At 40.0% G+C, this 23,786-nt stretch overlaps 1 protein-coding gene across 1 annotated transcript; it reads left to right on the top strand.

The window, feature by feature from the left end:
• Window positions 1–1,418: 1,418 nt before the first annotated feature.
• LOC140248407 (sodium-dependent neutral amino acid transporter B(0)AT1-like) lies at window positions 1,419–21,832 on the top strand. The gene is made up of 12 exons (XM_072329114.1): window positions 1,419–1,620; window positions 8,539–8,679; window positions 10,120–10,257; window positions 12,071–12,252; window positions 12,739–12,849; window positions 13,619–13,731; window positions 15,398–15,526; window positions 17,030–17,186; window positions 18,930–19,134; window positions 19,788–19,947; window positions 20,629–20,791; window positions 21,183–21,832. The coding sequence occupies exons 1-12, from the start codon at window positions 1,419–1,421 to the stop codon at window positions 21,390–21,392; spliced, it is 1,911 nt and encodes a 636-aa protein (XP_072185215.1). The 3' UTR covers window positions 21,393–21,832.
• The last annotated feature ends 1,954 nt before the right edge of the window (window positions 21,833–23,786 follow it).

Genomic DNA, 23,786 nt, shown 5'->3' with positions numbered 1-23,786 from the left:
AAGGCAAATGATATCACTCAGCAGATTAATAGAGATATTTCAAGTAAAGGTAAGGAAATACTAATGTCTGCTTACAAGGAACAGGAAGATCCTGGGCTGCTGTATGTGGTTTTAGTTTTCCGTGTCAAGGATGAAGAATTTTATTTATTTATTTATTTATTTATTTATTTGTAATTTCTCTATTTGCAATGTATTGGAGAAACTTTTTGCAGAGAAGAAACTAATCACCTTGCTATATCTAGCCTAGCAAAAGTAAGGCTGAGGGTGTTCAAATGCAGGGGTCAGGTCTGCGCTGACCTATGGCTGACATAGGTACAAATGAAAAGGAGCTGGACTCATATGTAATACAACTGGAAATGGAGTTTCTAATAAAAAAGAAATAGAGACAAGCTCGCTTCTTTAAAGCAGAAGGCAGGCATGAGAAGGCTGAAATTTAATCGACATGTTGCACGGGGGTGTATTTGTTTGCTTTGGAAGGGACTGGACATAGAAAATCCCTTCTAGTTCTTTATGTTGATCACCCTGTAGAGCTTAGCTGACGAAACTCTCGCGACATATGCTGTGTTAGATATTGTATGTAGCTTTCTGCAGCAACTACTTACTGATAATAGTGAAGAACAGAGCAGCGTTGCTATATTGTACTGAGCAGATGAGGACCCAAGTGGTATCTGCGATATTCATTAGCTAGCGTTTCTCTTTTCCTTCTGACCATCATAGGGCTGTTGAAAAGGTAAAGGGACCTTTGATTCCTGTCCATTTACAAGATGTTCTAAACTAGTAGTAAGGGTAAGTAGATAATGCTTATAATCATAAAGGTCAAATTTTATAATCCCTTTCATTCTCCATCCTTTCTGTCTGAGCATTTAACAGAATATCTCTTACAGAGAGGGAAGAACATGCTTCAGTAATTATCATTAGCATATTCTGTGGGAAACTGAATGTAGAGATGATTCACAAGTTTATCTTCACAATAAAAAAAAAAATAAAAATTATGAAGCCTCCACTGGCTTGCAAGGCCAGTGGAATCACTTTACTTCATATTTGTTGGGGTTATATATGTATTTAAGTGAGTTTAAACAGGGGAGTGGCAGTGACCTTATAGGTGATTGCAGTTTATTGCCAAATTATCTCCTGAATTACATTAACTGAAATCAATGCCTTATACTAGATGAACAGACTGTTCCATAAAACTTTGGCAGATAAAGCATTAATAAGTGTTGGAGCTGACTTGGTCAATTGGATGATTTGCTGACGATTCTTTTTACCACAGGTCTGCAGTTTCAAGTTTAGTGCCAAAGGTTCACTACATATAGCTGAAGACAGCAAATAGATGGTCTCTTTTTGTGCAGATTTCTAACTAGCTGCCTGTTTCACAAACTCCTTGCCGTGGGAGCTTTTTCGGGCAGGAAATTTAAAACATGGTGAAGTTACAGCTACCCAATCCTGGCCTGGAGGACAGAATACCTTCCCATGCAGAACTTGAGGTCCTTGAGAAAGAAGAGGCAGACTCCAGACCTAAATGGGACAACAAGGCTCAGTACATGCTGACATGTGTAGGGTTCTGTGTTGGCTTAGGAAATGTGTGGCGGTTTCCGTATCTCTGCCAGAGCCATGGAGGAGGTATGTCTTTACTTTATCTTAACTAATGCTGGGTATAAGCTAGGTTTAAATTCACTTTTGGGAAACAAATAGTGGAATACTTTGTTTAGAACAGATCAGTTCCTATAGAGACAGTGATGGTCCTCTCTAGAGAAGACTGTCTGATGGAGAAGGTTATTTCACAGGTTGTAAACATCCACTGAAGTCACGTTGGTGACAAGAGAAAAGGGACTGTTTTTATTTTGAGACGTGATTGATGCAATCAGCCTTGCACTGTCATGTTAGCAGTATGTTTTCTCAATTTAAAATTCCAATCATGATCCTAAATGATATTTTCATAATAGGGTTTTCACTGGTTTTTGAATGACCCGTGTATTGGCTGTAGTGTCAGTGTGCAAGCGATTTACAACATGAGGAGCAACAGCACAGAAGTAGTTGACTCTTTTTTTTAGAAGTTACTGTTATTAAGTCATTCAAATCCCAAATATGTGTTGTTTACCATTTAATTTACTGAGGAGCTAGGACTAACTGATCAAATATAGAAGATTTATTTCCCTGATTTGCTGTTAGTTCTTAAAGATGACCTTAAGCTGGATCATTGCTTAAATATTATATGACAACATTAATATCACATTGTGTCTACTTTTCCCTCTCAAACAATATTACATGTGCAGATTTGTCTTGAACCTGATTTTTCTTTAGGGAAGCAGTATGTAACTTATTTCAGATGAGAGCCTGAATATGGGCCAAATGTAGGTATTTTGACAGAGGATCTTACTTGCGTGTGTTCCTCACATCTACTGCTCTAGCAAGTGATAGATTTGGGGCAGCTCAGCAGTATCTTGCATATTGAATCAAGCTGTCAAGTTGGCAGTGATGCATACAGCTATACTTCAGCACCAGGAGCTTGCCATGCCCTCGACAGTTTTCTGAAAGTCTATTCTACCTGCTACCAACTTTCCATCTTCATTGCACTCCAGGATATGTGTAAAGTGTTTATTCTTTTGGGATATTTGATTCTGAAGGAAAAAGGAGCAAATGTGTGTCTTAAAGAGTCACGTTTTGAAGTAATTTTCATTAAACGTACATAGAGGGATGTTTAAGAATTGATCCTGCTGGTTGTAGTAGGGACCAAGGAGGGCTCTGTCAAGAGTTACTGATACAAACTCAGAGGCATCTGGCTACACATTATTCAGATGACTCACTTGCAAGAATAAATGCTTCTATTACTAATTTTTTTTAAACATTGACTGGTGTCTAGGGAGTACAGAGTGAGGTGAAGGTCATTTGCAGCGTTGCCAGCTTTTGTAACGAAAAGGTTACACGTTGAAGGAGAAGAGTCCTAACCCTCATTCTGTGTGTGATAGAATTACTTATGCAGCTTTTTCCAGGTTAACCCAGACAAAGCACATGCTCCTTGCAGGTTGACTAGGAAGCAGACTAATCCAGCACCTGAGATGGTTTTTACCATATTTCATCACTTCACTGCCATATGAGGAGAAAGGAACATCTAAGCCCGTACCAAGATTTCTCCTTAGGAGGTTAAGTGTTTAAACAATGGTTTCGCAGTCCCATCAGCCATTCCCATTCCTGTTTCCTAGGGATAGCTCCCAAATGCTTTAAGAGCAGAGTAAGAACCTGCTACATGAAACTGTTTGTTGGCTGTCACGCATCTTGTTCAGTGCTCAGATCTGCTGAGGCCCTGGTGCCTTAGACACTGGCAGCAAGCTGTGCGTGAGGGAAGACATGAAGAGACAAAGGATAAGAACAAGTCCTAAGTCATCACGGAACCATAAGTTATCTCATAAAGTACATGTGGATTCAAGGCTGTGTAAGTTACTTCATGAAGATACTTTCAGAGTGGCTAGAATTGCAACCTTAGCTTCTTTATTTTTTAAGATACAAGTTACATGGACTATAGTTTGAATCCATTTATCACCAGTGAGGTCTGCTAGCAAGGGTGTACATTTTAAGCAAGGACTTCAGGATTAAGTTGGATGTCCATCTAGTTTGTGAATCAGCATTTGCACATTTTATATTCGTCATGAAATGTAAATGAAGTAGAGAGATTTACAAAATACACCCTTGTAGTTAATAAACTTCTTTGAAGGTGGATACTTTTTGGGGGGTTGGTGGTGAAAAATTGCCTCTGTTGGAGGTACATAGGAAGACAATGTTATATATAGACAGCTCTTATTTTCAAACGTTTTTGTTTAAAAACAGAATTATTTGAGGGCTGCCTCTTCCTGCGCACAAAACTATGGTCACATTTTAACTATATCCAAACACAGAAAAAGAAACTGCTGCTTACATGATTTCCTTTTGTTGCTGTAGATTATAACTTTGTATTTTTGACAATGATTTACTACAGTTAAAAAAAAAATAAATAGCACAATAGAGCATATTCCATCTTCTTAAAAATAATTTGAGTCTTAAAATCGGTAAATACATCATTACCACTGGCAAACTAGACTTCAATATACACGTGATGTAAAAGCTACAGTGTTTGCCCCAGTGCTTTCACTCGTGTAATGAGATTGAGACTTCCTCTCATATGATCACTATCTCTGACATTACACATAGCTTTTGTTTAATCGTTATTGAGCAACATGTCATTTAATCAACTGTTAAGCATTTTTGTTTCATCCCTGATGAGCATTATAAAAAGGAGGATGTATATTTAATGTTTAATCCATCAATAAAAATAAGTCTCTAGGTCTACAGCTCACATATGTCTCTAATAAACACTGCCACTTCTTCATCTCCATGCGTGACACACTGAATGAAGTGGTGACAAAGACACCAGCAGTCAATACAGAGTAGCTTCCTCTCTGGGACTGGTATTCTAACCACTGCTGAGCATTCAGGATATGATAATGTAAACATCTCCATCTGAAATTTACCTGTGTTCCCTTTTCTGTGAATGTCTTTTTTTTTTTTTTTTTCCCAATTTTACATTAGAAAATCTTAGCTTGCACTTCTTACTAAAAGAGGATGTAGTAGCTCTGCAGATGCACTAATATGTGCTCCTGTAATACAGTACTGAGGAAGAATCAGAATGCAAAATCTCAGCTGGAGAGTCTTCAGACTGGAACAGCTGCTCATTATTTATATATATTTATAGTATATTAGTTATTACTATTAGGTAACATCCTTTTTCTTTCTGTATCTGTGCAAAGAAGGTCATGGAGTCCCTTTGCTCTCTCAAGAGCATGTAATGTTTAAAGACTTCTTTTACATCACTTTAATAAAAGTACCTCTTGTACGTATCCTGAGGCCTCAGGAAATACACTGGAGCTGATGAAGCACTTGTGGCATATCCTCTCAACACAGAAGATGGCTTAATATTGAGAAACTTGGAACAATACATCATGCTGTCCACTGAGAAAGTTCTTTGCCTAGGGATAGTGCTATTCCTGAATCTCATTGCCTCAGAGAGTGAAGCTCAGTGTCTATCCAGTCTGCTAGAGCTGGGTGAGCAGAGGTGCACTCTGAAGTTAAGATTTGCAAGAATGCGTCAGCCATGGAAAAAATGGAGCCCGAGACAGAATATAAATCAGCCTGCTTCCTACTTGAAAGTGAAAATTTGATACTACCTTTGAATGATTGCTAAAGGAAATGTTTCATAAGGAAATGCTTCTAATTCTTCATAGAGGATGGCCTGATCTTCCCTCTTTTGCTAGCAGAGGTGATAATTACAAAAATATACACTTTTTTTCTTGGTAAGTATGATAAGAAACAAGTGGCCATAGGTTGAAATGACTATAAATGCTGTTTACTTCGTTATACAACAAGATCTTTGACCAGGGTGAGAATTCCTAATGAAATCCTTAAAAGATCTCACTGTGGCCTGATTAAGAATAGAGATGTGTCTCTCTTAGGAGTAAAGATGATTAGGAAATTCACCTTAGCAGAACTAAGTGCCAGTCCATTCTTGAAAGCTGAGATTCAAAGGGTGAAAAGGAGTGCAAATGAAGAATATTTGGATCAGGTAACTATATGGATACTGATGGTGGTCTACAGTCCTTCACAAGGGGAGTGGAGGGCAGCACTGAGGTCTGCTCTCTGGCGGCAGCAACAAGGCCCAAGGGAATGACATAGAGCTGTGTCAGGATACAGTTAGGGTGGGGATTAGGGAAAGGTTCTGCACCCGAGGGCAATGGGCATGGAACAGGCTGCCCAGGGTAGCTGGCATAGCTCCAAGCTACGGGAACACAAGGAGTGTTTGGACAACAGTTTCAGATTTGTGGTTTTACTTCCATTTTGTCCTGTGTGGAGTCAGGAGTCTTGATGATTGTCCCAGATCCCTTCCAGATCAGGGCATTCTGTGATTCATTGCTGATCTTTAATCTTTTATCTTTTTCTCTGATAAAGGTCTTTATCAGAGAAAAGTGAGACTGATGTATGGTAGAAGCCTATCTAGCACCTGAAATGGAAGCTAATAAGGCAAGATTAAGATGGAGAAGGCATACAAATCTGTAGGGTCAGGTTGTAGACTATTATGAAGTGTCTTGGGATTCTGGCATAAAACTGAGAACACTCTGGAACTGAAATTGCTGGTATAAGCACAGTCATCTTGTACTTGTCTCATCTTAAGCTCAGCAGAACTCTGGGACAGAGTGGGACACGAGGGCAAGTGTGAGCCAACCTGATCTGAGATAGGAGAAGATGACATATTTCTACCAGCTTTTATATCCATACATAGATAATTAACTTGAACTCCATGAAAGGGTAGAGGCTGTGTATGGGGGAGTTGTCCCACTGACACTCCCATACAGAGAAGAAGTCACCAGGATGTACAGAGATGGATCAGAATGGTGAGAGAACAAATACCATGTACACTGCGTAAGTCCTGCTATCTGTGAAAGGAAGAATAAAACAGATGGGAGAAAAGTTACTTACAGGAATAGGGTGGAGTGTCAGTAGAGTACAAACTCTTCAGAGCCAAATCTGCATGCACTGCACATCTTATCAGATTGAGAGGGGCCCTTAAGTGCATATCAGATCATGTTCCAGCACAGCTAAGCAGGTCTATAAAGACAAAATGGGAGAAACTCTTAATTAACTCTTTTGCATTGTTACCAGTGGCCCTGGGTAGTAGTAGTTCAGTTTCCCCGAGTCTAGGCTGGACCACCATCCTCCATTCCTTTCTGGTGTTATAAATGTCCTGATTTTCCTCTGAAGTGAGAGAGTAACAGTCTGGGGCACCTTGAACTAACCTGTAGCTGCAAGGCTATTGATCTTGCAAGGACTACCTGGTTTGTGGAAAATGGAAAGGAAGATCAGACATGTAGTGGGGAAGAAAGCAAATGGAATGCTGTCCTCCTTCATGATGATGCGTATGTACTGCATATACCAAATCAACAGAGTGACACAGAAGAAACTGAGAAAGAGTCAGTAGAGCTGGAAGTTTAGCAAACTTCTTTAGAAATATCAGTTCATTTTTTTCACTAACAAAAACCATGCCCCAAATTAGTTATTCTTTTGGCTCTCTTTTGAGACCTCTTCAGTCTGTCTGTCTTGCTTTTACAGCGATAGACAATTTTTAATGCATATCAAATGAGCTACAGTGATTTTGAATCGTTTTAGATTTTTAGTATGAAGTTTTTGCGTTGCTAAATGAAACACCCTAAAGAACGCTGGGAAAATTTGTGTCTACACAATTACTTTTTGAATTCAACAGAAACATATTTTGTAGTGCAACAGTGGTTAGTCATTCAACCTGAGGTGCAGAATGTACATTTTCAAAGTGCTCAGCATTCTGAATAGCATTTCATGCTTTTAAATGCCAGTATCAACAGTGATTACCAAATCTTTAAAACGTAAATCAAAGATAGGTGAATAGCTAGAACTGTTTCAGTTCCATGAGAGTAGAAAGAAAAAGAGTACAGTTGGCTAATTTCACTATAATAGTGACCATTTGAAACAGCAATGCTGATTTTAGTGGACTTCATTCAAGCCCTTGGAAAATGAAGTCTTTGTGATACAGATTGTTTCTACAACTCTTGTGTGTATGCCATTATGAATATACACGGTGAAGCAGTTGAATACATACTATAGATCTTCCAAAAATATTCAACTGTCTGTGATTCAAAACTATATTTCCCATTCTTCAAATTTCCTCTATCATTTTCTATACAGTTTTCATTGCATTGAAAAAGTCAACAGGTACCCAGACACGAACAGTTCATATGGTGTTCTGCAATTATTTGTTAACGTCCCTATATTATTTACCGTCTGTGATTAGGAAGCTGATGGTAGTTTGTAATGATATTCAGCTATAAGTCTATTAAGACACAGTTTTCAAGCAGTTGGCTCTGCACTTTGGTATTCCAGTGTGGTGTTATTTGTTATCTACATGTTTGAGGTGCACTCTACTAAGAAAAAAAGAATGATGTCCCATACTAACCAGCCTTGTCATAATTAACAAGGTTTAAACCCTGAACTTCAGATCTCTTCTACTAAAACATAACAGTTGTTTTATACAGTTTTCAGGAAGAGTTATTGGTCATTTTATGGAGACAACCTTACTGGGGCTGGCACCTTCCTCCATGCTCCTGCCTAATCATTTCTTAGCTCATTCAACAACTACTTATAATTTGGATGATTCATAGTTATAAAACCATAACTTTTACTGAAAAAAAATGGAAGTCATTCCAGGAAAGTAATTGTTTTACCTCCATTGCCAATCCAAAGGTGGCTCCTTCAGAGTTTAACCTTGGGAGTGAATAATTTAGGTTTGCATTTGCAACTTGGGAAGGATAAGAATTTCTGACTGAATCCACACATCTCCTTCTTGGATGTTATTCAAAGGCACTGCAGATAAATCAGAGAAGAGTTTCCACAACTCACTGTTTGAAAACCCAGAAGAGCTGAAGTTTGTGCCTTACTGTTGTATGTCAGTGACACGAAGAACTTCTTTTTTCTTGCCCATTACAGGAGCCTTCATGATCCCTTTCCTGATTTTGTTGATTCTGGAGGGTATCCCCCTGCTTCATCTTGAGTTTGCCATTGGCCAAAGGCTGAGGAAAGGCAGTGTGGGAGTCTGGAGTTCCATTCACCCTACCCTGAAAGGTGTTGGTAAGTCCGATGAGGATATAAAAAGCTGTGTAATAAAGCACTAGAACTAAGAACAAAGCTTCAGACTTTTGTTTTGGTGTGCCATATTCTGGTTGGATGGGATGACCTCCAGAGGAACTTTCCAACCTCAGCCATGATACTCTGTGGTTCTGTGATCATCACACACTTGAAAGAGATACAGACGGTTAAGATCACTGATGCAACAACTGTGTCTGTTAATCAGTTACAAAAGATACGGCTTGCAGAGTTTTTCAAAATTCTTCTGAACCTAAGAGCTTTCAGGACCTAATCATTAGCATTTACTCTCTCGCAGAGAAGTCACCACAGGTTGCTTGGGAGCAAGTGGAGAGGGAGAGATACTAATTTGATTCCTACGGCTTTTCACAGACTGTGCTTCCCGGCTGCTAAACATGCCATAAAAAATAAGACTAGCCACACAACTTTGCCTACCTTTGTGGTGACACTGTGGAAGAGAAAGACTATCTGGGTCACATTTAGGAAAAATTCAGTCCATCTGTACATACACTTAGCTTCTCAGTTTTCCTAAATACCGGAAGGCAAGACTGTGAATAGGAACTGTCATCACTGGTGGGAGTTAGCCTACCCATAAACTTGGCTCCTACATTTGCATCAGCTTCACTCACAGAGGCTTCATATGTGTGTAGGACTAGCCTGTCCTGTCTTTGGGTCACAAATTCACAGCAATAAAGCCTACATTCAAAAGAAAGAATAAAGAAGAGAGTGGGTAGGCCACTAACCATGATTAGTGATGGTGAGGAGGGTTGGTAAATGCTGAAGAGTAACAAGATGAGGCTCATACCATGATCCATACTTGGACCCAGAGCTGGGACTTGAACTCATATTCCTCATTTTAGTGAGTGTGCTCCATTCTGCACACTGAAAAAAAGTGGTGTTAATTCTACCCTTGGAGTTCCTTCTTTAAAGTGTTAACTTTTTGCCGTATTTTGGAGGGGGAAGGAAATAAGAGCATCTTTCTTTGTAGTGACAATCTAAAGACAGGATGTATTTTCATACCCTTAAAATAAGATTTGTCAAAGCTGCTTTCATATTGTGTGCCCCCAGTGGCGCAGTGGTTTAAGCTGCTGCCTGCGGCACTGGAGGGCCCGGGTTCGAATCCCCCCCTGTGTCGCAGGGGTAGAAGTGCCGCTTCGCTACACAGGGGGCTCGAAACCCGGGAGTTGGACTCGATGATCTCTAAGGTCCCTTCCAACTCGCACGATACTATGATACTATGATACTATGATGATGATATTCATATATCTGGTTGGACTGATCTTTTACGGTTTCTCTTTTTTTTTTTTTTTTTTTTTAATTATCCCACTATATATATATATATATATAGTGTGTGTGTGTGTGTGTGTGTGTCTTATTAAAGAACTCTGAAATTTACATTGAAATCTAATTTTTGTTATTTTTCAGGCATGGCAGCAATGTGTGTATCTTTCCTGGTGGGTTTATATTACAATACTATCATTGCTTGGGTAATGTGGTATTTCTTCAACTCCTTCCAAGAGCCCCTGCCTTGGAGTACCTGTCCTCTCACTGAAAACAGAACAGGTATGTTCTGTGAAATGTTGCATTTTGTTTCATAGCACATTTATTTGTTTCTAGGGCTTTTTCTGTAAGACAACAGTAAGACAGGCCAATACTATTAGGAATACTGTGCTATTTTAATATTTGTGTTCTGTAAAAGTATATACACACTGTATAAAGATCAGGATATGTAAAGATAAGGTAAGGATCTTTGAGGCCAGCATGGATGTTTTATATGAGACTTTGAAGCTGAAGTCATTGGAAAGATTTTGACAGACGTATTTACATTCAGAACATTCAAAAAGTGCAAGTTTAGCATAAGTATTAACATTTTCCAGATTTAAATGTGTTCCTTGTAACTAATAGATGTCAGCATTATTGAAACACCGCTGAATAGCAGTTCCATGTTTCTTACAGCAGTTATTAATGCTAATAGTAAGTAGCAGAAATACTGTGAAATGGCAAAGTAACTTCATTGCTATTTGGAACGATTTAAAATAATAATAATAATAATAATAATAATAATAATAATAATAATAATAATAATAATAATAATAATAATAATAATAATAATAATAATAAAAAAAATATTATATTTTGAAACTTAAACCTGTAACTAGGAGTAAAATGGGTAATTTGTTTTCCATACTAATCTAAAATGGTGCTGAGAGTTCTAAAGCAATCTGGAAGTTATAAAACAGTATATGCACATTGTTGTCAGCTTTGAGCTTCTCACCTGAACAGAAATAGAAATCGTTGATAAAAGCGTGAGAGGAAATATTTTGTCTATACCAGTGAGAGATACCAGACACCACCTTTCACATACACAGTGCTAAAATCAATATCAGTCCCTGTTTGTTGTCTTCCATCTCTTCACCAAAAGCCCTTCGATAGCATATTGAAAAGAAAAAGAAAAGAAGAATAAAACATACACGTGAACTACCTTAAATGTAATTATTTCTTGGTATGAGAGCAGCTTTGTTGCTCACAACCAGCCCTGCCTGAGATTGCACGGAGCAATGGAGCAGATTGCTCCCATTGGTCAGTGAGTGGCTCTTCAGGGCTGCACTTCTATCCTCCATCTACATGCAAGGGCAGGGCAAGGCAGAGTATTGCATGGCTCAGTGTCTTGAAGGTAGCTGGAAGTCCAGCTTAGAATCATTGGATCATAGAATATCCCAAGTTGGAAGGGATGAATAAGGAGTTCAACTCCTGGACTCCAACTTGAGCTGACAAGTCCTTAAATGATGCCCTACAAGGCAGAAAGATGAAGTAATGCTGGCTGGTGGGAGGTGAAGAGCCCTCACTCTGCAAGAGGCTGCGGGCATGTGCTTGGACTTTACCAGCCAAGATGCAGCAGGGTGTACACTGAAAGCCCAAAGCAGTTCTTTGGTTTGGCTTTTGTTTGGCTGGTTTTGGTGCTCTTTGACGTGAAGTGTGAAAAGTGTACAACCATTATAAACGTATACCTAGCTGCTTCTACATTAAAAAATAATCCATTCAATATACATGCATGTGTGTTCAAAAGTCCTCTACGTATTTTCCATGGCACAAGAGGATTCTAACTTTTTTTTGTTGGAAGAAAGAAAACACATATAGAAAGAAGAATCTTTGAAAGAGCTTCGAAGAATGGTTGAATTAGCCATGGATCAATCCTCTCACTTTAATTAACAGAAATAACAATGACAACTGTATCCCTGTTAAACAATGCTATTTTGAAAATGCTGTTCAGCAATGAAGTCTTCCAACAACAAACCTGTTGACTTTACATAGTATAATCTTGAACACCGGTGTTTATTATTTAACCTGCAGAATGTCCATAATTTTGTGGTTACAGATTACATAGAAGAATGTGCAAAGAGCTCTCCTGTGGATTATTTCTGGTACAGAGAAACATTAAACACCTCCACATCTATTGAGGATTCAGGCACTATACAGTGGTGGCTTCTGTTATGCTTAACATGTGCATGGGGCATACTGTATGTGTGCACAATCAGAGGCATTGAAACAACAGGAAAGGTATTCTATTTTGTTTTGTATGAAACAGATGATTTTCATTATGCTGTTGTGAGTCCTTATTCACAGTGGGTCTAAACATAGTGTAGAAACTGTTTCTTGAGTGAACGCATGTCTAAAATTTCAGATGTCATCATAGGGGATGTTTTTGAAGAAGGAAGCTGAATGAAATAGAAGTTGATCTGATTTAATCTGATTTTATTGATGTGGACATCGGTGTTAGCAGCTCAGCTTTCATTGTCCATAGAGACCCTAGAAGAACACTTCTTAAACGTCTCCACATTAACGTTAACATTAGCCTTTAACACAGGATTGAGGCACTTGCCTTTTGCTGACTGTTCTCTTCAAAACATATCTGTGGAAATTCCCTTGGGTGTGTGCCAGTTCTTAACATCAGCTCTCTGCACAAGCAAACAACATTATTCTGATACGCCCTCAGATAAGCGTTTCATTCTATCTAACTGTTTTATTTACATACTCCTCGTGCAGGCCGTGTATGTAACATCAACTCTTCCATACCTTGTGCTTACCATTTTTCTAATCCGTGGCTTGACGCTGAAAGGATCAGTCAATGGAATTGTGTTTCTCTTCACTCCAAACGTAAGTCACTGCTTAGTCCACGTATTACCGAAACACGATGGAGTTCCCTCTGTAATAAACAACTGAGTGAAAACGAATCCCCTCTGGTCATGCCGTTATGGCTGTCCCTCAGGAGTCTTAAGAGCCTTGATCCTGACAGGTGAATCTTTCTTTGCATCAGATGTAAAATATACACAGACACATGTATGCTCCCTCTCCCTATCTCCTCCCTCAAAATTTGTTATAAAAAAATTGAAGGATCATTGCTGAGAGATGCAAGAGAGTTGTTTCAAGGGAGCTTGCTTTCTTTTCCAGGGATGCCTTGTATTCTAGTTAAGGGGTGAATCTAGGTTGAAAGCACAAATCACATAGCTGAGAGGAGAACCACCCAATTGGGACAGCTGCACAAAAGACCTATTAGGATGGTTTTACTATGCAACAGATTTTAAGCAAAATTTGAAAGGATATTCCTTTTCCACGAGCAGACCTCTGAGTGGTCACCACTAATGCTAAATAATGACTTCTCTGGAAATGGGCTCAGAAACTGTCAGCTATTTACAAGAAATAAGCTGTTCATCAGTTTTCAAAATACTTGTAGGAAACTTGCAGATAGGCTTGCATTTGAGGGGGAAAAAAAAATAGCAAAAAACAAAACTAAGTTTGACAAATGAACTGACAGTTTTTACACTCATCAAAAATTTAAGTACTGCATGTCTGACATTCTTGTTTTAAATTCCTCATATTCAGCCTGACTAGCAATGTTACATAGACTCTATGTCTGATGCCCCAGGTTACTGAGCTGGCTAACCCAGTGACGTGGCTGGATGCGGGTGCGCAGGTGTTTTACTCTTTCTCCCTGGCTTTTGGAGGCCTCATTTCATTCTCCAGTTACAACCCTGTTCAGTAAGTATTGAGGCAAAAGCCAAATGTTATGTGAATATTTAATTCTTTCAAATGAAGCCTACTCACTCCTGCCCTACTGTTACGCAGTAATTACAAGACTGGGGCACCATCCTGTCTGCCAGGTAAGGCACAATTTGTCTTGCTGACCCTGCTCTCAGGAGCCAAAGACTCCAGGTCCAAGGGCTGGCTGACTTCCTACAGAACAACAGTATGGGTCATGCTAGACATCAGGGACTGGCTACCTGCCACAAACCAGGAGCATGGCTTTGCTATTCTTCTTCACACAGTTGAAGCCAGCTGATGTTGCATGCATTTCAAAGCAATTCACAGACCACGGCTGTAATCTTCTGTTTAGGGATTAGAATAAATATTTATGATTTTTTTAATTCAGACTCAGTTGCTTCCATTATGCATGAGATGGGGCCAAGGAAGAGTTGGAGTACCAACACTCTTCACCCAGGGACTGACCCAACCACCGAATTATGATGCAGTGCTGTATTTTGCCTCACAAAATATTGGAGCTGCCATCAGTGTTTCTCAGTGCCTGCCGTCCCTTCAGCATTGTCTTTTTGAAAGGCAAACTGTGTGGCATTGTCTGAGCCCAATATTACTGACAAATATCTCCAAATTAAGTTTTGAATATCTGGTTTGGTCCCATTTGTGTCGAGGAGGAGCCTGAGCATCTCGCTTTCTCTGAAAGAAATACGTTACTCAAGCCTGTCTCATGCTTCAGTGAAAAAAAAAGACAGCAGAAACAGCAAAGAATTTCAATCCAATGCCCCCAACCCCTTACAGACTTTCTTGCAATGCTATGAATCAGGAAAGATCACAAGTCTTTGCTGACTTTCCTCTCCACTTGAAGTTGATCAAAAAATTGAATATGACAACATCAGATTAATCTGAAAAGCCCTGCCTTGCCCAAGAGAAATACAATAAATAGAGTTTTACAGCCTTCTAATAAAACCATTAACTAATTTCATACTGATTCTTTATCTTCCCTCTCAGATGAAAGTCTCTTCCTGGGTGTGCAGATTTTCCATCCCAGCACAAACAAGAAAAGTCTCTACAAGGCAATTTAGCTTTTTCAGCAGAATAAATTGCCTCTCCCACTTTTTCAGCATACCATTCCCATAGTATTTCCAAAGTTTGGAGACATTTTGAGTCATCTTATATCCAACAGTCAAAAAAACCTTCCAAAATGCTCTTGGCTGCTGTATCTTCACCATACCACAGTTTTGTGGAGGGTGTTGTTCACTTTTTCCTCTTGGCTGATTTCAAACCCAAATCTTTCACCTTGTAGCAGAACACTCTACCTGCATCCTACAGTAATATGTGTGTGCATACATGCACGTGCGGCACAAAGAGGAGGAGACGTACTTTTTTGCCCCTCCTGTTTCATTTGCCATGATACTTAGAAAAAATTGAGGCAATCATTCCTTATGCACAAAGTGATTTGAGGAAAAAAAGAAAAGAAAAAAGCATAGCTGTTAGTTTGCTTAAGGCACTGAGTCTGAATTCACTAAATCTATCCTTACCAGCTTCACTAAAGTAACCTTAAAGCCCATGCTGATGTACATATGCACCTGTACACTATGTTTTTGTTAGTCTTGGTAGCCAGTTTTGGGGATGTGTTTGAAATCCATTGTCTCTTCTCTCTGAATTGCAGCAATAACTGTGAGAAAGATGCTGTGATTATCTCTGTGATCAATGGTTTCACATCCGTCTATGCAGCGACTGTCATATACTCCATCATTGGATTCAGAGCCACAGAAAGATACGATGACTGTTTCGACAAGTAAGTTATTGAAAAAGCAGAATATCCACATGTTTGTTTGGCTGAGGCACTTCTCTTAGCTTGACAATAATGCTTCGGTCATTTCTGAACAATTACAGCTCATGAACATGTGCTTGTGTACTGCCCACTACTCCAGAGAATCAAAAGAACCTCACAGGGAGCGATAATTATCTGAGCCACTTTATTTCCTACACAGACGTTGTATAAGCAACCATCCTTGGTGTTTCCAAAAGTAATAGGGGAGGAGGACATTCTGTATTTGAATGGTGGTGGCTTTTTTCCCTGAAACACTTGAGATATAATGGCAGTTATGTGACAATTTATGCCAATGTCAAGATGGATTCAGTTCATGACATACTTTTTTTCATCAGAGCATACTATAGTACCTACGGTTTTAGAGTGAAATGAAATAATGCTGAGAAATGGCCACATCTGGACTACAGTGTAGGCACTTAAGTACTGCTACTGATTCTGCATGCTACATAACTACCCAGAGCTAGAGAGTAATTAATCTTCCCATTTTAATTCATTTAATTTTTATCAAACACAGAAAAACTGTCTAGCAAATTTAATAAAAATTGCAGAATTCAGAATTATCTCTGCCAGCTGAGCCAATGTATGGGATAGATGCAACATATCCTTAGTCAGCTCAACATTTTGTGTGCCCCGGTGGCGCAGCGGTAGAATTCCCGTTTGCAACACCAGGGGGCCCGGGTTCGAATCCCCCCTGTGGAGCAGGGGGTAGAAGTGCCGCTCTGCTACACAGAGGGCTCGAATCCCGGGAGTTGGACTCGATGATCTCTAAGGTCCCTTCCAACTCGCACAATACTATGATACTATGATTTACTTTGTCTCCCACAGAGCTTAAATGCTTGGGTGTCACAGAGGTACCTAATTTCAGTGGAGAAACTCCGACTCCTTTCTCACCTGGGCTGCCAGGTGTCACAGGTTCCAGTTAGTTCCTCCATACCCAGCTGGGAAAGTTCATGATGTGTAACTGCATGCACCTGACACAACCCCAAGAGCTTCCCAGCCTCAACAGCTGAGCACATCCCTTTGCAGTGCAAAGAGGGGAAGCCTGCTGTTGTAGGAGTCCCTGAAGTGTCTGATCCCTTTAGCTGAGGTCTGGGTACTGAAAGACATCATTGGGCTCACATGGGAAGAAGAAAGAATTTCACTTGCATGAAACCATTGAGCTTCCCAATTTCCTAATTTGATCCTGAGCAGCAAAAGCTGATTCACAGAATTATAGAATCACAGACTGCCCTGGGTTGAAAGGATCTCAAAGATCATCTACTTTCAACACCCTCTCACAGGCAGGGTTGCCAACCACCAGCCCAGGCTACCCAGAGCCACATCCAGCCTGGCCTTTGATTCTTTTGAATCTTCTTTACAAAAGACATTGTGCTCTTAAGCACACAATTTTTCACTTAAGAGTGAAAAATTAATTCTGAGGGTGTTATAAATAAGCAATTTCAAAATACTTGTATCTCACTTTTACAGAAATATTCTTACCTTGATGAATGCATTTGATTTGCCAGAGGGCAATGTAACCCAAGATAACTTTGAGCAAATGAAGAAGCTGTGCAACATGACTGATCCTGTCACTTTTGCAAGCCTTAATTTTGAAACCTGTGATCTGAAAAGTTTATTAAGTGAGGTAAGTTTTACATCATATCTCATACTGATACCATTCATATTGCAAAAACTGTAGCAACGTTTTTAATTCTTAATCAATTAACAATTTTCATTATGAGTGTGGATGAGGTTTTTTTTGGCATTGTATTTTTTCATTTTCTTAATTATGTTTCTACCTACTGTGGTTTGCTTGGAATGCTCTTGGGCTAAAATATTACTTCCTTTTATTCCATAGGATATTGTTTTGCTTTTGAAGAGAGAGGCATTTTAAGAGCAATTCAACTCCTCTGAAAAACTCTTTCAATTATGGCCTGCTGTAGCTGTCAAAACAGCAGCAGGCATTTCTATACCGCTACCTGTCTGCAGCTGTGGTGGCAGCTTCTGGTACATGTGATGTACAAACAGCCCTCTCACTGGTCATAAAAGTTTCTTTCGGTTTATATCATCCTTTGATGATCATTCATCTTTGCTATCTCTTTCTACCACAGTCTCACTTAGTGGTAGTGCTTTACAGATGGCAGAACTATGCTAGGATAAACAGGTAATCAAGGTTAAATTGGAGCAAGGCCCTACAAAGGGATCTGGATAGGCTGGAGAGCTGGGCCAAAGCCAATGGGATGAGGTTCAACAAGACCAAATGCCGGGTCTTGCACTTCGGCCACAACAGCCCCAGGCAGCGCTATAGGCTTGGGGTGGAGTGGCTGGAGGACTGTGTTGAGGAAACAGACCTGGGGGTACTGATTGATGCATGGCTGAACATGAGCCGACAGTGTGCCCAGGTGGCCAAGAAGGCCAACGGCATCCTGGCTTGCATCAAAAACAGTGTTACTAGCAGGAACAGGGAGGACATTGTCCCCCTGTACTCGGCATTGGTGTGGCCGCACCTTGAGTACTGTGTTCAGTTTTGGGCCCCTCACTGCAAGAAAGACATTGAGGCCCTGGAACGTGTTCAGAGGAGGGCTACGAAGCTGGTGAGGGGTCTGGAGCACAGGCCTTATGAGGAGCGGCTGAGGGAGCTGGGATTGTTCAGCCTGGAGAAGAGAAGGCTCAAGGGAGACCTTATAGCTCTCTATAACTTCCTGAAGGGAGGTTGTGGTGAGCTGGGGGTCGGCCTCTTCTCTCATGTAGGCAGTGATAGAACTAGAGGCAATGGTTTCAAGCTGTGCCAGGGGAGATTCAGGTTGGACATTAGGAAGTACTACTTCTCGGAAAGGATAGTCAGGCACTGGAATGCACTGCCCAGGGAGGTGGTGGAGTCATCGACCATGGGAGTGTTCAAGAAATGTTTGGATGTTGTGTTGAGGAATATGATTTAGCTGGGAAGTATTGGTGATGGTTGGACTGGATGATCTTCTAGGTCTTTTCCAACCTTGATGATTCTGTGATTCTGTGAACCATAGAATGGTTTGGGCTGAAAGGAACCTCAAAGCCTACCCAGCCCCACCCTGTGCCATGGGCAGAGCTGCCCCCCACCTGCTCAGCTGCTCAGGGCCCCATCCAACCTGGCCATGAGTGCCTCCAGGAATGGAGCACCAGAGCTTCTCTGCATTGGAACTGGAATTATACATCTTTTTGTTTTCCATATAATTATAGTGCTGCATTTTGCAATTACGTTGCTGCGTTTTGGAGGTCTTTGTGGAAAAAGAAAGTTAATTACTGTTGCATGCTGTGGCGTATACACCAACTCCAGTGAATATAGATGTAAATTTAAAGGCTGTGTGATGTTAACAAAGCAAATTTTTGGAGCTTCTGAAATCTTACGCAGGGAGTTGAAGGAACCGGCTTAGCCTTTATTGTCTTCACTGAAGCTATCACCAAGATGCCTGTCTCACCTTTGTGGTCCGTCCTCTTCTTCATCATGCTCTTCTGCTTGGGTTTGTCATCTATGTTTGGAAATGTAGAAGGTGTGCTTGTACCTTTGCAAGATCTGAAGATCATACCCCCTAAATGGCCTAAGGAACTCATAACAGGTAAGTGCTTTGTGAGAGACAAGTGATCTCCACCCCATTCAATTAACAATTGATACGCTAAAAATTGCAGTGTTACCCAAACAGAATTATGGCCGAGTTTGTCCTAATATTGATAAACAATTTGGGGTGCGTATATATATATTTATATACATATACATACACACACATACACACACACATATATATACACACACACAAAAGATTTAGTGAGGCTTTTTTCAGGCTAGAATTGAGAACTGACCAAAACTGGAAATGAAGGGCCTTCCTTGTAGTCCTTGAATCTCAGTGCTTATAGCAGTGCCACATGAGGAATCTTCTGGAATAGAAGATATTCTGATCTTGTGCATTTTGTGTTGGATACCCAGAAAATGCCTCTGCTCAAGGGGATGTGCCTCAGTTCTCTACCAGACTTGTTCTCAGTTGCCTAGCAGGTACTTTTCCTCTGGAAGCCTTCTACAAAGAGATGTAGTTCAGCAACAGCAGTGAGTGCCCTGCTCACCTGGACATGGCCACAATGTTCTGATACAAGCAAGTTCTCAGTACGCATGAGGAACCCAGAAGTCCACCCGGTTTCCCTAGTTTTTGGTTGATTCTTTGGTTACTTTTGGTATTGTGTCTAAACATGCTGTTGTTTTGTATTCTGTTTTTCACAGGTATCGTCTGTGCAGGGTCTTACTTGCTAGCTTTCATTTTTGTCCTGAGGTCTGGCAATTACTGGCTTGCTCTGTTTGACAGTTTTGCTGGCTCCATTCCTTTGCTAATAATCGCCTTCTGTGAGATGTTCTCAGTTGTCTACATTTATGGAATAGACAGGTATGAAACACAAATTAAACACCACTAGGCAGTAGTTTATATATTGAGTAATTGCATAGCTGCAGTCCTGATGCAACAGATTCTTCTTGTGGGGACATATTTGTTCCATTTTCTACTGTATGCTCTGTGCTTAACCCAAATGACACAGTTCTAGGTGCCCTTAATGAGCAAGTGTAAAGTTAAATACAACTCAAACCGAGATCACTGATAGAAATCCAAATTAATCAAGCATTATCCATAGAATCTAATTTTTTAAATCATTACAACTTGCTTCTTTGTTATATCGTATCTCTCCTTTTAATCGATGCAACTCTGAGGTGCTTGTAAAAAAAAACCCCAGCCCTGATATAACTACCCGAAACTCCACCTACACCAACTCTGTTCTGAAATTATTTCATATATGCTTCAGAGAACTCTTGAAGAAAGTACCTTTCCAAAAATAATTTTCCTGCCTTGCTTTTGGGAACTACGAGTTAGAAACTTATAATGTAATTACAGTAAGCTCTGCATAAATTCAGACTGCGTGGGTCTATCTTCAGGTGTCAGTCCTCCACTCACACAGACATTAGCAAAGTATGGGGAATCACGGTTCAGTATCACTTGAACTCTCCTGCTTCTGGGCCTGCAGCTTTTGATCCTTTTCTGTTTTTATTGTCCTGAAGTTCCTGTTTTTGCTCCTAGGTTTAACAAGGATATTGAGTTCATGGTTGGACACAAGCCCAATATATTCTGGCAGGTTACCTGGAGAGTTATCAGTCCTCTCATTATGTTAGTTATCTTCTTCTTTTATTTTGTGACGAAAGTCAATGAAGAACTGCTCTACAGTGTTTGGAACCCTCAATATGTAAGTTTATAAAATCAAAATATTTAGAATTTCTTGATATCTCCTTCTTCAATGTAAGAGTCACGGTCAGTTACATTAACCTTCCATCTCAAACAAGCTTTGAATAAACAAAAAAGTTCAAATATAAGAAGTTGACAATAGAAAAGTAGCACTTCAAAAAAATAAGTCCAAATTTCAGTTTTACTGAATTGGACAGAACCCTCAACCACAGGGTTAGAGATTTTCTTCTCTGGCCTTATGAAACAAGAAAGTGCCCTTGAACCAGTAAATCCCTGTGCCTCTTGTGGCAAACTGCTGCTGTGGTTCTGTTTCTCTACTGTTAAAAAACTGAATGCACACGATTTCAGGTATTTGCTCCTCTCACTTCCTATAACTTATTTTATTCTTTCAGGAAGAATTCCCAAAACCACAGAAGATTGGATATCCCGGTTGGGTGTATGCTATTATTGTAATCCTCGCTGGCATACCAAGTTTGGTCATCCCCGTCTTTGCCATCTACAAAGCCATCAGAAGTTGCTATCAGAAGAGAAGGGACCGTACAGGCCTTATAAGCTCAATATCTGAGACTTCTGTTAACGGCAATTTAAAGAATTCAGCATAGAAGCATGTAAAAAATGTGGAAGAATGCCTTGCTAAGAAAGCCAAAAGATTTTCTTTAAAGAGTTCAGAATCAAATTTATTACCACAAAAGGATAACTATGTGTTGTTTCCAAGTAAGCATTTGCTTGCTCAGGAATGCAAGGCGCAGTGAAGAAGTAATAGCTTGGATCCTGTGAGCCACATTTGCAAGTGATTGTGTAAACAGGCCAAATAATTTCTCCTTCTTCTGGTTTTGAAGACAGCTTGTTTGAAGCTGGCTTGGAGGACTCTGTCCAGGGATGCACTGCACTTGGCAAGCCATAAGTGACTCTTCCCTGTCCAAACATTCTGGTTGGGGTGACCAATCTGGAGGGTAATTTATACTGACTTCTATTGCACATTAAATTGTTTTTATTTTACATGCCACCATGTTGCACAAAGCCACCAATATTATATCTCATTCAGAAGTTGAAAATATTTAATAAAAACATTTCTAAGAACTAGAAAGATAGATTGATTCATGTATAATTCTGGGTATTTTATTATTTTCCTGTCCAAGTTCCTAGCAGCCTCAAGTTGCGGCAAAGGAGGTTTATATTGGACATCAGGAAGAATCTCTTCACAGAGAGTGGTCATTGGACAGGGCTGCCCAGGGAGGGCAGGTATTAAAAGACAGTGGACGTGGCATTAAGGGATATGGTTTACTGATGAGAGTCAGTAGGTCAGGCTTATGGTTGTACATGAAGGTCTTTTCAAACCTAGATGGCTATATGATTCTCTGGTTCTATGATATCTACTCTAGAGGCTATTTGCAGACTATGTCTATGCCAAATAGGACAGTGAAGTCCAGACAATTTATTTATTTGCATTTCAACAATTTTTTAAGAAATATTCTTAGAATATTAAAATACTAAAAATATCTATGAATAATAATAATCTGAATAATAATATCTGAAAAGTACTTACAGTGAAAGCGGGGTTGGTCTCCTCTCACTGGTGACAGGTGACAGGATGAGGGGAAATGGCCTCAAGTTGCACCAAGGTGAGTTTAGGTTGGATATCAGGAAAAACTTCTTTGCAGAAAGGGTTGTTAAACACTGGAATGGGCTCCCCAGGGAGATGGTTGAGTCACCATCCCTGGTTGCGTCTAAAATCCGTGTGGATGTGGTGCTCAGGGACATGATTTAGTGGAGGGTTGTTTGTTAGGGTAGTATGGTTAGGTTGCAGTTGGACTTGATGATCTTTAAGGTCTTTTCCAACCTGAGCAATTCTATGATTCTGTGAATATATTTTATTTAAAATCTTTCAAGATGCTATTCTGTGATAGGAAAGGGAATCTTTGTCAGATTTTCCTACTGAGAATGGACAAAGCTGAGCCTGAAGCAGCTGCGGGGAACAGGGATGGAAGTGCTCTCAGGACAGCCCTGGCACAGGGCTCTCTAGTCTGGAGCACAGCAGCAGTGGGGGGAGGGTGGCGGCTGCTATGGCTGATTTCTGTGACATGGACTGTGAGGGTGTGGAGTGCCAAGCAGCAAAACCCTGCTATTTTGGAAAGAGAACATTAAAGTTTTTCTCACAGTCTTTCAATTGAAGGCAAGCACTCAGCTGTTACATTCCTCAGTAACTATTTAATGAAAAATAAAAATAGTCACTTGGGATTCATTGACAGGTGGGGAGTGATTAACCTCAGGCAGTTATGGCGAAAACAGACAAGATTTTGATGTCTGAACATATGTGGTTCTTGTCTAGAGAACGATCCCATCTTGGGTTTGCTTGGGAACAAATGTTGGAGGGATCCTCAAAGAGTCCGAGCCGTAGCATGTTGTACCTTTCAAATAATTTATGTCACAGGTACGTGTGTGGATGTTCAGAGGGAAAAGCAATATGGAGGACAGCCATCTATGCGACAGGAGCTGTGTGGTTGCAGCTGGTCCACATGTCCCAATGGCAGATCTTGGGATGAGTAAAAAGCTACTGCAAGTACAGCCAGGAAAACACACCTTTATCAGGCTCTATTTGAGGTTTTGTTGTAACAACAATAGAAAAATCTAATTAATACTAATTTTGTAAAAGAAAAATACATCACTTTTTGTACCACCCAAAGACATCTTCAGTCACTCTGCTGACAAAGCAAGAGAGAAAAAGTCAACGCTTCCTTAATCCACGGATCTACACATTTTACAATGCTAATGTCTTATTGCCATAAAGGTTTCTTTTTAATCATATTCAGCGTCACACTTCTTTGATGGTATCCGAGAACAGAAGGAGAACAGAAAATAAAAATCTGTTTGATCCCAAGTTACCCATTAACAACATATTCCTAAGTTCCCTAACTATAGAAGGAACTGCAAAACATCAGGAGTGGTCACTCTGTCTATATAATAATAATTCCTGGTTTGGTATTTAAACTGTGGCA

Source organism: Excalfactoria chinensis, chromosome 2, assembly GCF_039878825.1.
Source record: "Excalfactoria chinensis isolate bCotChi1 chromosome 2, bCotChi1.hap2, whole genome shotgun sequence".
NCBI classification, from domain to species: Eukaryota; Metazoa; Chordata; class Aves; order Galliformes; family Phasianidae; genus Excalfactoria; species Excalfactoria chinensis.
The sequence above is the reverse complement of the archived record's forward strand: the minus strand, read 5'-3'. Positions and strand labels throughout refer to the sequence as shown.